This window comes from Bombyx mandarina, chromosome 01 (assembly GCF_030267445.1).
Source record: "Bombyx mandarina strain Sakado chromosome 01, ASM3026744v2".
Taxonomy (NCBI): domain Eukaryota; kingdom Metazoa; phylum Arthropoda; class Insecta; order Lepidoptera; family Bombycidae; genus Bombyx; species Bombyx mandarina.
This window is the reverse complement of record NC_143208.1, coordinates 5,693,050-5,710,411: the sequence shown is the minus strand read 5'-3', so window position 1 is coordinate 5,710,411 and position 17,362 is coordinate 5,693,050. Positions and strand designations below refer to the sequence as shown.

Below are 17,362 nucleotides of genomic sequence, written 5' to 3'. Positions count from 1 at the left end.
TTCAAGACGTACTGTATTTATATTTGAGCTAATAAGGGCATCACAGCAATATGCTTGTTTGTTAGTAAGCATAAGTTGAATTAAAACAGTTTTGTATATAGCATTATAAAGAATCATATAAATACCAAAATAATTTGGTATCTTATTTGCATACAGCACATGGCTATTCTTTAAAAAGAATCCAAAGATTCCGAAATAAAAGAATCCAAAATAAATTTTCCAACTACTTAAAATGGAACATGGAACATATGAATAACATTCAATTATTTACAATCTCCAATTTGAAAGCCATTTTAGATTAATCAAAAGTTGTAATGAATTTCGTTGCATTGACTTTAACTTATAAGACGATATTTTTTGTAGCGTCCAGGCTGATTTTCTAATTTAAATTCATGCAGAATGCATACACTTTAATAAAAAGTCGTCATGGCCCTAATCACCAGATATTTCGTGTAATGGAGAGCCTAATTGGAGCCTTAATAAAAAAAATTATCTATGTCGTAGCCTATATTCCCCACTATTGATTACATCGAATCCAATCCATAAATATGAGCGCAATAAATCGAGTGAGAGTTAAAGTTTTTACCTAATAAATACTACATAGATTTTTATAACAGCGTAAGGGAAGCAGTCGTTTAGTTGTTAAAACTTTATTACCTTTCAGCAAATTAAAGTAGTGATGCTTAACCGTTGCCGCTCCTATTCTCGTAAAAAGTTTCCATACTCCGTGAACCTTATAAGTTGGTTCGTGAACGTTTTCTTTTTCCAAACTTTTTTTTTTATTGCTTGGATGGGTGGACGAGCTCACAGCCCACCTGGTGTTAAGTGGTTACTGGTGCCCATAGACATCTACAACGTAAATGCGCCACCCACCTTGAGACATAAGTTCTAAAGTCACAAGTTTATTTACAACGGCTGCCCCACCTTTCAAACCAAAACGCATTACTGCTTCACTGCAGAAATAGGCAGGGTGGTGGTACCTATCCGTGCGGACTCACAAGAGGTCCTACCACCAGTATACTTTCTGGAATAACTTTCTGGAATACTGCACTATTATTCGCTCTCATTAGAAATTGTATACATAATAGCCAAAGAAAGCTTGCTTGTTTGTGTCGACGTCAATATTTAATAGAACAATGACCATTATTTCTAATCAATTGAAATTTTCAGTGAAACAATAAACGGCATAGTGATTGATTAAGATTGTTAATAAAAGCAGTGGAAACACAATATTGAAATAAGCAGAACCTCTGTACAAATGTTATATGTATTTATATATCTTATAACAATTACTACCGGTCACCGTCCTCGTCGAACCCGTCAGGGTCAGGCCCCGAAGGGCTCGACGAGCGAATTAGCCCATAGACACAGCCCACTGGGTTTCTCGCCGGATCTTCTCAGTGGGTCGCGTTTCCGATCTGGTGGTAGATTCTGCGAAGCACTGCCTTTGCTAGGGTCAGTGTTAGCAACACTCCGGTTTGAGCCCCGTGAGCTCACCTACACACGTTAGGGCGAAGTTGAAATAGCCTCTCAAGGCTATCAGCATAGGTAAAAAAAAAAAATACAATTACTGTTGTCCACATAAAAAATGTAAAAAAATAAGATCGTTGGTATTTATGAGGATTTACTTTGGTTCAGTGATTGGCAATTTTGTTTCGTGCCTTTGATCAGCGAGGTCCAAATAGAAAATTCGTACATTTTTCATGCTTGTGAAATCGCACCATTCGTTAACGCACATCAAAAGCTTAATAATGTAACTATCACAGATCACACGATCAGCGCGCGTCAGTTGATAACAAATATTTTTAATTTTAATACCTATTTGTACATACTGCACACTTATTATGAACTACACATTACGATGCCCTTAAATGAGATAAGGCAAGTCATCCGTTTAACCAATAAAAAACGGAAATAAAAATCTTCACTGAAAAACACAAAAATACCCCTATAGACACAGTTCACTGAGTTTCTCGCCCGTTTTTCTCAGTGGTTCGCGATTCCGATTTGGTGGTAAATAGTGATAGATACGCCTAGTGTTAGAAAATTATCTCATGTTGAGCCTGTGAGCTCACCTACCCTCCAGTCGTAGCTGGAATAGCTCCTTAAGCTACCGAATAGGAAGAGAAAAATATTATACGAAAAGTTAAAAACGATTGCTTTGAAATAATTCTAAAATAAATTATTAAAAAATAATTATATCCATAAAATACTTACCGCTCAACAATACAATTATTAACAATCGAATCCATTATGCAATTGAAAGTTGTTCCGTACCTAATACTGTAAATGTGCAATAGTTCTTAATAGCTTCGTGACAGTTCTGAACTTATGAATAACTTAAATCTGCACAATTATAGTTCGATATCTCATATAACTTTCCAGACTATTTGACGTAATTGCAGCGCTCCATTTTCCACAAGAAAGAGGACTCGATATTCGAGGCGAAGGAAATTGAAAAATAAGTTTGTGTTAAAATTGAATGTTACAAGTTTGCACTTCAGCAAACGATGAGTTGATCCTTCAGCGCAACACTCAAACGAATTGAAGAAGTTTGAAAATATCTCACTAGAAAAAATCCTTTGTTGTGTTGTGAATATTTGTTTACTTCCCTATTTATATATATTACTATATATTTTATAAATAGGATATTATAGAGGATATTATAGGATATTATAAGATATTATAGAGTACTATATATTTTTTTAATTCACAATAGATCATCTGTCTCTACTGGTTTCAAGAGGATTATCGAAAAGGCCCATTTAAAGTTTAATGGGAGTATCTCGTCAACGTTGCTAAAATAAATAAAAACATTTTGAGTGCGCTAAGAGAAAAATCGGATTGAAATTTTAAGAGTGAAATAAGATAGGTGTTCTTCAAAACTAAAACGCGTGCATAATATTTAATAATTCCATAGTCCACAGCAGTCGATCCTACGGCAAACGTAATCTAAAGTTGTTATCGTAGCCTATAGACATCGACAATGCTGAGCCGTCGCCGAAAGGGTCTGTCTACTAAAAGATATTTTAGCCTTCTTTTGAAGGGCACGTCCCATGTACCTGACGATACCTCACAAAGTACTTAAATACCTCATTTAAACTATTATATTATATAAATATATATTTTTATTCAAATACTGAACCTTAAAGAATACATTAATGAATTCTTATAAATCTAGATCATAATATCTCAAGAAACTTCAATTCCCTTTAGAAAATGCTTCACATGCTTATCGCTATAGATTACGAGCCTTAATATAAATTAATAAGATGAAATAGTATGTAGGTATTTATACTAAAGAAATCTGAAATCTACATACAAAAGATATGATTTAAACAATGCAAAGTTACACCGTCTTTTTAAATGTGTTTGAATCTTGTTCAAAACACTGTTTCTAGTTTACTTAAGAAAATAACATGTCTGTATCGAGTTGTAGACAATTATAACTACATACTTTAACAGTTAAATCTCCCGATTATCATCTTCAACTTATTATTTCCAACGCTTTGAATCTATATATTAATACGTGAAGCAAAAAATTTGTATCCCTTTTTACGAAAAGTGCGCGGACGGAGGAGTATGAAATTTTCCACACTTATAGAGAATATAGAGATGAAGTGCACAATGCTAATATTTTTTTAAAATAATGCATAAAAGATACATTAAATCAATAAAGAAAACATTACACACACTACATAGCATGTATTTGACGCACACACGCATGCATACTATTTATTGTCAAATTTTTGTTCTTGACGTCTGTGGTCAAATTGAGAATAGATTAAATATTGTTTGTCTTTATTAATATTTTTTATAGTGTAGCCTTGGCGAAATTTGTGATTATAGAAGTATAAAATACAATCATAATAGTGTACAAACTTACAATTCCAATTATAGTCGAATTTCGACTACTGCGGGACCACTAGTACTTTACAATTTTCTGTGTGAAGAGAAAGGAAAATGTCAAGAAATATTTTAATAGAAAATTAGACGGTAGTCAACCCTATGTTCAAACGTCAACGGATAACACCTCGGTCGTCTGTGACCAATATCAATGGAAAGTATTCGAAACGACGAAATTTATAAACGCTAAATTATATCGTAAATATAAATTAAATTCATTTTTTTTAAACGTAATACTTCATACCAACCGCGTTCAGAGCGTTATTATAATAAATAAATCTATATATCTATATATATAACTAGCGACCCGCCCTCGCTTCGCTTCGGAAACATTAAAACACACATGAAACAAAAAAAAAATATTAAAAAAAAATTAAAAAAAGTAGCCTATGTTCATCAGGGACAATGTCGGCTTCTAATGGAAAAATAATTTTTCAAATCGGTCCAGTAGTTTCGGAGCCTATTCGAAACAAACAAACAAACAAATCTTTCCTCTTTATAATATTATATAGTATAGATTAGTATAGATATAGAAAATGAATTGCTGTTCGTTAGTCTCGCTAAAAATCGAGAACGGCGGGACCGATTTGGCTAATTTTGGTCTTGAATTATTTGTGGAAGTCCAGAGAAGGTTTAAAAGGTAGATAAATAAAAATAACAATTTTGTTTTTCCTTTGATGTGTCCCCCGTCGGACGAATTCCTTTTGTTTGTTTTAAGTTTATTTTATACGAAAGTTTAAGTCTTTTATTTATAGATTGAGACACTACGAAGTCTGCCGGGTCAGCTAATCGTAAATATAACTTACATTAATTTTTTTAAACGTAACACTTTATACCTACCGTAATCGTTCAGAGCGTTATTATAAATAAAAATGAACCAGTTCTTTGAACAGACCGAGTTGTTCCGTTGTAATCTAATCCTCCGGGAGAACGAGCGGTTGACATTATATCAATTTCATCGTATTTACTGACCGTCCAACGATTCTACAAGCAAGGATTTATTCGTAGCTGTATAGCACACAAAATAAACTCTGAAGTAAATAAAACGTCTCGTTCGAAATACGAAATGTTTCTCTCGGTCTCTAATTTTCTCTTTGCAAAAACAGCCTTTGGACTGGAAAGTTAAACATGGCGACGGTTTGTAACGGTCAGCAAAGAAACTGTTTCACTGTTGACATACTGAAATGTAAATTAGTTTCCCAAATGACTTGTTTATGTTATCAAGAATTTATTTTCGGTTACTTCGAAGGTTTCGTTAATTAATACATTAAAATAATGGTAGGTAGGTGATATTATATAACTACTAAACTACTATTAAATGGTTTATGGTTCCGTAGTGTGAAAACATATAAAGGTATTCTCTGGCAGCTTTTCATAACAGATGTTTCGTATCATAATTAAACTTTGACTTTCATCCAATTATTTTACCTCAAAAAACCTTATTACTTCTATCGCAGAACATTTGTTACTGTTGTTCTTTAAAAGGTGGTGAGTTATCCGATTGAAATAGCTTAATGTTTATGGGAAAACTGGTCACTGCCAATTTTATGGAATACTAGCCGTAATTACCCGCTTCGCTGGGCATTTAAAATTATAATAACAGTATTATTTGGGAGTGCAACATTCACATAAATATTAGTCTATCCATTAAGTACATGTATTTTCTACATGGATACCAAGTTTTAAGTCAATCGGATGGTTCAGTAGTTTTAACGGAACATCCGTAAAAACCACTGTAGATTTATATATTAGTATAGATTTAAAGAGTCGCAGTACGTCGAGAGCCAATCTCCCTCTGTAACATACAGAGAAAATTTATTATTGTCAATAGCCCGGTATACGATCATTCGTCTAATTCGAAGCAGATGAAGTCTCAGAAATTGCATTTCGCTCCAAACCCTGCTTTTGATGCTATCGCAATAGTTCGGTTGTCTTTACTCTATTAAAATATCATAAGAATATTTACCTAACAAATATTGGCTAAATTCAAATATAATGTTGTTTTTCTATCAATTGTAAGAATATTAACGACCAGTTTGTGTATCTGCACATAATATTATAATGTATATAACCTTTCAAAGAATAATATTTTTAAACTTGTGAAAATTGTCATACTTAGATGGCGGTATAGTAATTAGTACATAATCTTTAAAAATACTAATGAATTCGTTACTTATTGTAAACACAGAACGAAATTTGTTAACCAACGTCAAAGTGTTTTTAATAGATGTACATTAATATTTCAATCTGAAATATAAACGTTTAAAGTTAATCTATGTTTTAAGTGCCAGTAATTAAAATATTTAGAGTCGTTACGACGCGTTTGCGTCCGATATGTGTTATACATATAAGATGGGTTGAGCAACGCTGTAATGCGAATATGATGCACGAAATATAAAATCTATACCTAAAATTTTTGATGCCGGCCGCATGTTTAAAGAACTAGTTTTAAAACATTATGTTGGTATTTTCTCTTTGAAATCTCACGGAATAGAGTACGAAAGAGACAACTATAGTTCAGTCTGTAAATACCTAAATAGAAATGTCGAAATCGATGTGTGTATCGTGTTTTTTCCCCTATTTTTTCTGGTAACCTCGAGGGGTAATCACCGGCGTAACCGGGCGAGTAGGTGAGCTCAGGGGGCTCTAATTTGGTGACGTTGCTAACACTAGCCCTAGTTAAGAGCAGTGCTTCGCGGAATCTACCACCGGATCGGAAACGCGATCTACTGAGAAGATCCGGCGAGAAACTCGATGGGCGGTGTCTGAGGGTTTGTTTTCTTTTCAACACCTCGTAAAACTACTTTTTATTTTCTTACAACAACGCAATTGTTTGACAAGTAAAAAAAAAACCTATGAAAGCGAAAACAGTCCGTAATCATTTTGTCTATGTTACAGAATGTCCCGTCATGTTTTTTATGAAATTACATATTTCGTGAACTATTCTCGGAACATCAAATTGTTTTAGACATAATTTTGATCTTCATTAAATTGGCACATGAATTCTGATCCTGAATCTACTAAAAATTTAAGTCGACAATGTAGAAGTTCGTTTCGTCTTCACCATTAATAAGTAGTATAGTCATTCATAGTTTTATGATTACTTGATATTTAATATATTATTTGCGGATCTAATTTTAGACGCGGCTTTTAAGACGACGTAGAGAACACAGTGTTGAAATGGGAAGCAATAAATGTCAGTAACCTATTCAGCTAGTTGCAGGCCTAAGGAAAACAGACATGAAACATCCACTTACTGTCGGCCAATTAAGGGGATATTACAGTTCCCTGCCCTTAATTAGGCTAATACAGGACGAAGACGATCTATCGGCTCTCAGTGTTCCTCTTTTAGAGTTAATTTTCTTTCTTCGCTTCGAAGATTGACAGTGACGCGACAGATTAGAATCAAAATAAAAAAAATATATGCAAATAATCGTGAACTGTAGGATTTTTGTGCATTCATTCTTAATGTAAACGAATGCTTAAATGCTAATGATTTATACTACTATACGACGCTAAGTTGCGACAAATTTACCAAAGAACGACTAACATAATTTTTAGTTACTTTACATTGTTAATGCATTATATTTGAATGATAAGTAATACAATCCTTAATACGTTTCTTCATTACTTTAACCTCGTGCCTCTATAGAAAAAATAAATATTTCTAGGACACGATGAATAAAAAAAATAGGATTGTCTAGTTTTACATAATACTTCTGTTATATTTTAGTATACAATGAATATTCCAATACGACTATAACTGATTTTTCCGGAAATCCGTACTGTTAAATTATTTTTGTGCTTGTTTGAAATAAAATGTTTATTTTTGCCGTTTGAAGGTCTGCCTACGTAACGTTTTGCGCATTATGATCGTAACCATAACAGCATATTATGCAGAATAATAGCGAACGTGTCTTGCAATAGTCCATCATGATTTATTTATATTAACCTCGATAATGAGACAATTGTTTGTGAGAATTTTAGTCTAGGGTTTGGGTTGAAGATTTCACATATGAATTCCGCTAATTTTTTATCATACAAATTAATCTACAAAGGTAAATTTGTATTTTAATGCACACAAAATATTTTAATTTAATATTTTATAAAAGTACTTAACTAGTTTATATTTTTCAAAAATATCTTTTAATATATTTACAATTGACACAAAACAGTATATATTATGTACTATGTGGTACTATGCCATTTCGTGATCGACCACAACCGTATTGTCGAGCAACACCTGACTGATAGATGTTATTTATCCGAAATAAGTCATTATTTATGCTCGCCAATCTCCGCAATGGCCAATTTGGATGTGGTTTCATTCGTAAATATTGAGTTAAGCGTGAACTGTTATTCTTTATCATTCGAATTGACGTGATTTAACTAATAACTAAAAGTTCATAGGAACAGTGTCGCAGGCAAAACTCGATTTAATTACAGTAGACGATGATCGAGCTTTGCTCGTTTTTTTTATATAAGTTGTATTTTTCGAGTGGTTCAACAACAAGCTTTAGTGTTATTGTGTCTTTAAAGCAGTTAGTTGCTCCCAATTATAAAAAAAATAGTATTATTATTCGCCAATAGATGTCGGGAAGAGTCATAAAGTTGATTATCGATAAAGTCGATTATTGAAAACACGAATAAAACAACATTTTCTGAAAATAAATCGTAGCTAGATCGATTTATCGCCCCCGAAATCCCCTGTATACTAAATTTTATAAAAATCGTTGGAGCCAAGAATTGCTCGTTTAAAGGTATAAGATGAGATATAAGTAGGACAACGTGTGTTTTACTTGAATTTATTAGAATATCTATTTATTTCACAGACGCGTCATTTCAACCGTTCTTCGGATACGTGGATATGAGGGCTCTGCTCGAAAACTTTTGCGTGTACCATGTCAACGCTCCAGGCCAAGAGGAAGGCGCCCCGAGCTTGCCTGAAGAGTGAGTAGTTAGATTTTTTCAAGAATAAGGTTCGTGTTAGGTTTTTTTGTACGGCATCATTTTTAATGTATTTCTCAAGTTTAACATAAATTTATTTGTGTAATATAACTATGTATTTTGTTTTAAAGTTTTAATTTAAAATTTACAATAAAATATTAACAAAAAAATATCCTATCATATTTAGAGACGGCAAACATAGCCCCGATCAAGATGACTTCGCTGGTTTCCAATCCGATGTCAATAGTGATTTTTCGCCAAATTTCATTTGACCTTACCACGCCTTCAGTGAAGATAGGCTTGTGTTTGTTGTACTATGCAGGCGTTTTCAGGCAAACAATTGCGTAATCAATTTAGAATTCGATGCTCAGGAACTAACTACAACATCACGATGTTTATCTGTGAAAATCTACAATAAAAATAAAAGGTTTCTCCTCTATCAGGACGGTAGTAACGCACGTTTTTCACATCTATATTGATCGAGAAATAAAATAAAAATTGGCTTATGGTATTTGGAAATACGCTTCAACGGTCAATTTGATAATCCTAACGATAATGATTAATTCACTGTTCGTGAGTTTTGTCAATTGTAGAAATTTGTTTGTTAGTTGTTTTTTTTTCTTTCAAAGTAAGCACATCGATGTTTCACATGTGCTATTACTATAAAAAATGAATCCTAAATTCCAATCAAAAGCTAGTGCAGTAAAATGACAACCATCCCCGTTTAGTTTCAGTCAAAACCACTCGGGATTCAGACAGGCCAGTCATAACGCAGGCGGTTTTGGTTTAATCCGTTGGACTAGCGTGTACGTGAGTGACAGGCGCATGACAGTACATATGTCTATCTTGTTTGCAATTGTGTAGTCGGAAACGCAACGACCAACCCAAGGGGATGCGATGTGAGGCGTAATCAAATAGGTTATTTTAGATAGTAATCAAGTGATGATTACTAGCCTTGTTGATTTTCAAATGATATGTATCGCTTTTAAGTTCTGAACTTAAACTGACATTGACTGAACATGGAACTTCTTCTTTCTCCTTCTTCTCCACCTTATCCCACTAAGTGGGGTCGGCACAGGTAATTTTTCTCTTGCATTCTCTTCTATCAGCCGTCATCTCAACACTCACTCCTCTCTCTCTCTCTCTCTCTCCCTCATTCATACACTCCATCCATGTCTTCTTCGGTCGACCTGTTCTCCCTCTAACTTGCACTGCCATTTCCATACATCTAGTCACATGCATCTTCTCTCTACGCATCATATGTCCATACCACTTGACTGAACATGGAACGTTATTTAAAATTAAAACTACCAAAGTTTGTGTTACCAAACTTTGTGCGATATTGTTAAAATAAGATAGTTTACAGCTTATGTGATCTTACGTTATTACTTTTTCCCCAGAAACATGAGGGTGGGTATTTGAGCGTACAGCAATCAATTCATTCGGCATAAGCAAACTTGGAGAACCTAAAAGGGAATCCGCGATCTACCGCCTGATCAATCAACTCTCAACGTTGAGAAAATTATGCGAAAGGCTCTTACGTAAAACCCTCGTGGGTTTTTCACCTCAAGAGGCATACTGATCAACGAACACTTCGGGTTCCGCGCGAAACTCTCCTGTATTCAGCAAGTGCACCCCCTAACGAAGCACATCTTATCGCATTCCTACACATTCCTACTCGGTCGACTCTACCCGATGATCTACAAGCGATGTAAATTATCCCTTCGTAACAAGGTGACACTCTGCTAAACTTGTATACGTTCCGTCATAATCTATGCAAGTCTAGTGTTCGCTCAAGCGGCCCGCTTGCACATAAACTCTGTCTAAGTCATCCGAAATCGTTTTAATAAGATAGCCTTCGAAGCCCCGTGGTATGTGAAGAATTTAGATCTTCACGACGATTTAAATTTTAAACCGATACGTAATTATCTTATGGTAGCGTCAGAACGCTACTTCGAGAAGGCGGCGCGATACGATAATCCGCTTATTGTGACCGCCGCTAATTACATATCCGACCCAAGCCAGGGGCAACGTAAAGCCGTCGTTGCCCAAAACATGACCAAAACTGTCACAGCCCCCTGAATTTCTCGCTGGATCTCAGTGGATAGCGATATCGACCCTTTGGTAGATTCTGCGAAGCAGTGCTCTTTCTGGACCTAGTGTTAACAGATTCTCTGAGGTTGAGCCCGTCAGTTCACCTACCTATCCGCGCCTAGTTAGAATAGCCACTTAGGCAACCAGCGAATTGGGAAAAAAGGTTATTTATATACCCTCCTTTGCTGTCGGGTATAAAATTGTATCTGATTACGTAACCGTTGTGGTGGGGGGCGCATTTACGTCGTAGATGTCTATGGGTTCCAGTAACCACTTAACACCAGGTGGGCTGTGAGCTCGTCCATCTTTCAAAGCAATAAAAAAAACATGAGAAATTGTAGCAAAACATTGATAGTTGCGGCTATGCCATGTAATCTCAGTATACGCCTATGCATAACAAAATTTAATCACATTGCTAAAGTAATTTCCAAAATGTTAGACTTTTAATTCAAATATTCATATTGAACAAGAAGAACACGAAATCCTGTTTTTACTTTATTAGCTCCAAGCGTACGTTATACCTCTAATTGGATCAAACTTGAGCAATATTTTCTTAGCTGATTTTCCCTGGCACAGGCATAATACAGAGGTCAAAGTTGAACTCATAGCGTAATGAGATGCGTAAAAAGTCTTGAATAAGTGAACGGAATTGTTTCGACGGTTTCGGATTCCGCGCCGGGCTAATTTTGTCGAAAGTCTCAGCTGTCGTTTTTCGTTTGTTAATAAATAACAAATTGTTCTGGAAAGTTTGGACACGCGAGGGACAAAAAAAAAATTATGAACTTTTTATGTAACGTGTGTGACGGTTCGCAACCCGATGAGAATGTTTGACATTTGCAAATAATATGACAATAATACAATCAAAACTACTTTTAAGGATTATACTCGCGTTTTTTTATCATGATTGCATTATTTACGACGTTTCAAATGCTTTACAGTTTTCGTGGTGACGGACGATTAGTAAGCCCACTGAGTTTCTCGCCGGATCTTCTCAGTGGGTCGCGTTTCCTATCCGGTGGTAGATTCTGCGAAGCACTGCTCTTGCTAGGGTCAGTGTTAGCAACACTCCGGTTCGAGCCCCGTGAGCTCACCTAAACACGTTAGGGTAAAGCTAAAATAGCCTCTCAAAGCTATCAGCATACGTAAGAAAAGGAGGGTACTTATGACAGTTAGTCGTCTAATCGTAGGAAACCGAAGAAAATACTATTGTAATAATAGGTCTCAAGTCATCTTCCGTTATACAAGTTTCATTTGCTTGTCATTAAAACAAATTTAGACAGTCTATTTATTATATACAAACAAAACTATAAGAATATAAAAATATATATAAAAAAATAGAAGAATAAGATTTTTAACATTTTTTTAAAGTTATGCTAATTATAAATCAAGCTAGGATTGGTTAAGGCTCCAAGGTAAGAAACCTACTTATGATACACGCCGTGTTAATAATGAGACTTATATGACAATTACTGACCATTATTCAATATTAACATATTTTTTTTATTTGAATTAAAATTGTAGCAATAATTAAGTAAAAAGTTTTTCTACTCTATTTTTCAACTGTATTTCTAAGTTACATGACAGTTATATGTGTGCGGCTAAATGTTTTAAAAAATATATTATTTAAACAAAAACAAATAGATAATTTTTATTTCTTTAGTGTGATGGTTTAAAATCTATTCCTTGGATTGTAATACCGTAAGTTATCTTGTGTTTAATCTAAACTATCTTATATTATTAAAATACAAATAATAAAATCATAATATATCATAGAACATACAGGTTATCTGGAACCTTTGGGTTTACAGAGAGACTTTGTTTTTGTTCCGATTTATCCATAGGGTAGTGATTTGAATAATAATAATTATTATTATTACTACCCATTATCAGAGTAAATTTTACTCCTATAACCACTTCGTTCATCCATTGTTCGTTTTTATAGATTATTTTTGTCACTTATCTCATTAGATTTTCCAATACGGTATATGTATCTCGAATTGTGTGACGTGTTCTTTTTCAAACAAAGGTTGAAGAGATTTCTCGTTGCAGGCGGATTGTCTATAGACTTGACATTACGAATGACCATGAGCATCGGTGACCACCCACTATCAGAAATACTTTAGCCCTCGAACACAACAAAACTGTAGATAGTTTTACGAAAATTTAATTTGGTTCGTCCCAGTCAGTTAAAATCTAAATTACTTTGCACTCTAGAGTGTCAAAAAAGTCGTCGTGGCCTAAAGGATAAGACGTCCGATGCATTCGTTGTTGCGATGCACCGGTGTTCGAATCTCGCAGGCGGGTACCAATTTTTCGAATGAAATACGTACTTAACAAATGTTCACGATTGACTTCCACGGTGAAGGAATAACATCGTGTAATAAAAATCAAACCCGCAAAATTATAATTTGCGTAATCACTGGTGGTAGGACCTATTGTGAGTCCGCACGGGTAGAGGTACCACCGCCCTGCCTATTTCTGCCGTGAAGCAGTAATGCGTTTCGGTTTGAAGGGTGGGGTAGCCGTTGTAACTATACTGAGACCTTAGAACTTATATCTCAAGGTGGGTGGCGCATTTACGTTGTAGATGTATATGGGCTCCAGTAACCACTTAACACCAGGTGGGCTGTGAGCTCGTCCACCCATCTAAGCAATAAAAAAAAAAAAAAAAGAGTGACGCTTAGATTTTCAAGCACGTTTTGACTAAAGATTAGCTTTGCGAACGAGAACTCATTACTTGCTGCATTTCCGAGAGATCTTCAACACCGGACGTTTGGCTTTAAAAGCTTTTCACTCAGGGAAATTGTTTGCCTTGGAAAAATATTTTAGTTTCTCGTATAATTAAATTGAATTTCTCTTCTTTTGTCGACACTAATGATTATATAAAATACACTGTTTATTGCAGCAACTGCTCTAATTATTATACGGAAGGCTCCGTGCTCAATGATTCTGGACGGGACGATTGTACCCATTTGTACCATATTATTACACCCACCTTCTTTACAAATAACACAATATTTGTATTTTATACTGTTTGGCTGTTTATGTTATAGTGAAAACAATCTATCGAAATAGATGATTTGAAGGTGTATTCACAAATAATGCCTTTAGTCAGTTTGCTGAAATTTACAACAAAATCTTGAAATATGACTAGATCAGCTAATTGATGTTAATTGATTATAACTAGGTTGGCCTAATATGTATCGCTGCAAACCATAATCCAACAAATAACTTTTGTTGAAACTACTATCTACAGATATGATGTCTACGGGTTTAATATATAGACATAGTGATCTGATTATTTAATGAATTTATAGAACTTGGAATGAATATCCACTGGAATTATACTTCGGTCTTAAATACCCCCTAATTCTCAAAACTCCACGATGTTATAAAAAATTATATAACGAAGTCACTATGGTGTCCCATATTATTTGTGTTAGGAATTAGGAATTAATTAATTAGGAATTTAGTCATTTTTTTAAATTTCCTATTAAATCTTCTTATTCCTATTAAATCAATGATTTCGTTCTTGATTAGTTGACAGTTAAATTACTAACTTATTTTAAAATATTATGAAGAAGATTATTGAATTTTTTTTTAATAATATTTCATTTAAACTTGTGTTGTTTGTGTATTCGTAAAGGTAATTTTCTTAAAATTAGACTCAATCAACATCACATGATACAAGATACAGTTTTTCTTCGGAGTACGTATCGTGCATTAAAAATACGAGATGATGACCGAGCTTCGCTCGGTTTTTTTTTGATAACGCCATCTTGTTGTGTCTTTAAAGCGGTTAGTTGCCCTCAATTAAGAAAAATAGTATTATTATTCGCCAATAGATGTCGGGAAGAGTTGATTATTGAAAACACGAATAAAACAACATTTTCTGAACACAAACCGTAGCTAGATCGATTTATCGCCCCCGAAATCCCATGTATACTAAATTTTATGAAAATCGTTGGAGCCGTTTCCGAGATTCAGATTATATACATATATTAATATACAAGAATTTCTCGTTTAAAGGTATAAGATTTGCGCACATCTGTTTGTTTTATTTTGATATTCTTTGCCATCCACGTGCAATTTGATCAGACACAATTTTGTGCTATAAAACTTGCGATCCCTTTCATATTGTTGTCATTGGTATATAGACGTTTCGGAATCGGAAATCGCATACGATATGTTTATTGATCTGACGCCTTCACCGTCGAGATTACATTAAATTTAATGATTGAAAGTTACAATTAAAAACAATACAGTTCAACTTTCGTTAGAACGAAGCGAACATGAATTGAAATTCATTTTGATATTCTATTGTACGTTACGCAAACAATCCAATTTCAAACAATTGAAAATTAATTACTTAAGAAACGAATAGAATCATAACAGTAACAGCAGAATAAATAAATGGTATACATAGTTTCAGATCTACCTTTTACATGTTCTAGTGATACGTTGCAAGTTTACTCCGCAAACATATCGAGTCTCGTATTGAACGGGACCAATCAAATAATGCAAAGTGAAGTGTACATAGTTTACGTTTGTCTGATGTGAATGTGATGTTATTAACAACAAATCTAAAAGTAAATATATATCTTTTTTTTTATTGCCTTTGTAGGCAGACGAGCGTACGGCCCACCTGATGGTAAGTGGTTACCGTCGCCCATGGACCTCAGCAATGCCAGGAGCAGAGCCAAGCCGCTGCCTACTGCTTAATACTCTTCACAAGCCTCGTTTGAAGAAGGACATGTCATAGCGCTCGGGAAACACCGTGGAGGGGAGCTCATTCCATAGCCGGATGGTACGTGGCAAAAAAGACCTCTGGAAACGCACTGTGGATGACCGCAGTGGCTCCAGGTAGTATGGATGAACTCTACTCCGGTGGCGGGTGGCGCCAGTATGAATATATCTCTGGATATATTCATATTATCTATACTATCATATGTTAACTGCCCACACTAACAATGTTTGTGTATGTTTAATCTACATAATATTAAAATTACGTGTTCTGGTCGACTGATTCATTAACGGTTAGGTCGAAACGCTTGACCTATAAAGCTGAAATTTTATCGAATATCAAACATAACGTCCAATTTAGAGATTTAAGAATGGAATTCGTTGATAATTGTAAAAATATATTTTTTGAAATAAGCTTTTTGTTTCCACGTTTTTTTTACGTATGTTGTTATAACTTAGATCGCGTTCATATCGAAATTTAGTGAAGTGCAAATAATTCTTAAATCACGTTATAAATACTATTATGATAGCGAGGTAATATTTTGTCTGTAGCGTATTGGAGCACATTTTATAAAATTATATGAAAAAAACTTCGGATTCGGATTATATGTTTGTAATAAAATTGTCTTCCACATTGCGGCATTTTACCGGGAATATAGCGGTCAACCGCTGCTATTAATTTTTGTTGCTCACCCGAAAACTAGGACAATTTATCATCAATATAGATTTTAAATATCAATCAAATTGAATAGAATTATTCCAAGGTATACGGGAGATAATGAATTATTACTTTGAAATACATTTAAAATTAAAGTTAAAGTAAAAAAAAAAACACAAAAAGTATAATACATATAACATTTTTAAATATTCTTTTAAAAATATTAAGTGAAAGGTAAATATTATTAATGGAGCAAAATAAAAAAAATATCATGTTAACCTTCAATATAAACAGCAATGTCAGCAATGATGCCGGACTTAGACCAACAGAATCAGTTTTACTTATTCTTTTGCGCCGTTCTTTCACGCAAATTATCAAATTTAATTAGATACCGGTGTAAGTACATTCTATGTCAAATTATTACATTATACTATATTACGAAATTAGTATGTACTAAGACTGTTTTAATAAAAGGAAGATACAAATATGCACTCTACTCAGAATAAATTTGCAGTTCGCTATTACCTTCAAGATCACTAATCGTGTTGTTAAAATAAAAAGTGAAATAAAAATCAGCAAGAATTGTGACGGCTTATAAATACTTAGACATTTATAGAAAAATCATAAACATTTGTATGAAATAACAAAACGGATACGTAAAACGATATTTCCGGAACCTTTGAATAATATTATAAAATCTTTATTCTTATTCATTGCACAATAGAATATTATGTCTTCCGTACCACATGGCGGGAAAGGCGGCTTTGTTGGACGTAATTAAGCGATAAATTGTTCTTCATAATATGCACTTCCGCTAGTTCCGTGTTACGATTTAATGTCACGGAGAATGTAATAAAGAGGGTAGAATAATGAAGCGTTCTAGAATAAAGTTTCAAAGTAAGAGACTAAAGACGCTGCCATAAAACTTACCACTATAAAATACAGTAAGTGACTTATGCGTTTATAATAAAATTTCTTTTACTACGATAATGGTGTTTTGCAATAATGCACACG

The 17,362-nt window shown here is 34.1% G+C and overlaps 1 protein-coding gene across 6 annotated transcripts in view; it reads left to right on the top strand.

The window, feature by feature from the left end:
• The window catches only part of MESK2 (misexpression suppressor of KSR 2), an 88,925-nt gene that overhangs the window by 25,660 nt on the left and 45,903 nt on the right, over nt 1-17,362 (top strand). For all 6 annotated transcript variants that reach the window (XR_003625032.2, XM_089728055.1, XM_089728023.1 and 3 more), the window contains one exon: nt 8,739-8,856. Coding sequence is in view for 5 of the 6 variants with exons in the window: in XM_089728055.1 (XP_089584181.1) it covers nt 8,739-8,856 (118 nt within the window). In the remaining variant the exon portion in view is untranslated. The remainder of the gene's footprint in view (nt 1-8,738; nt 8,857-17,362) is intronic.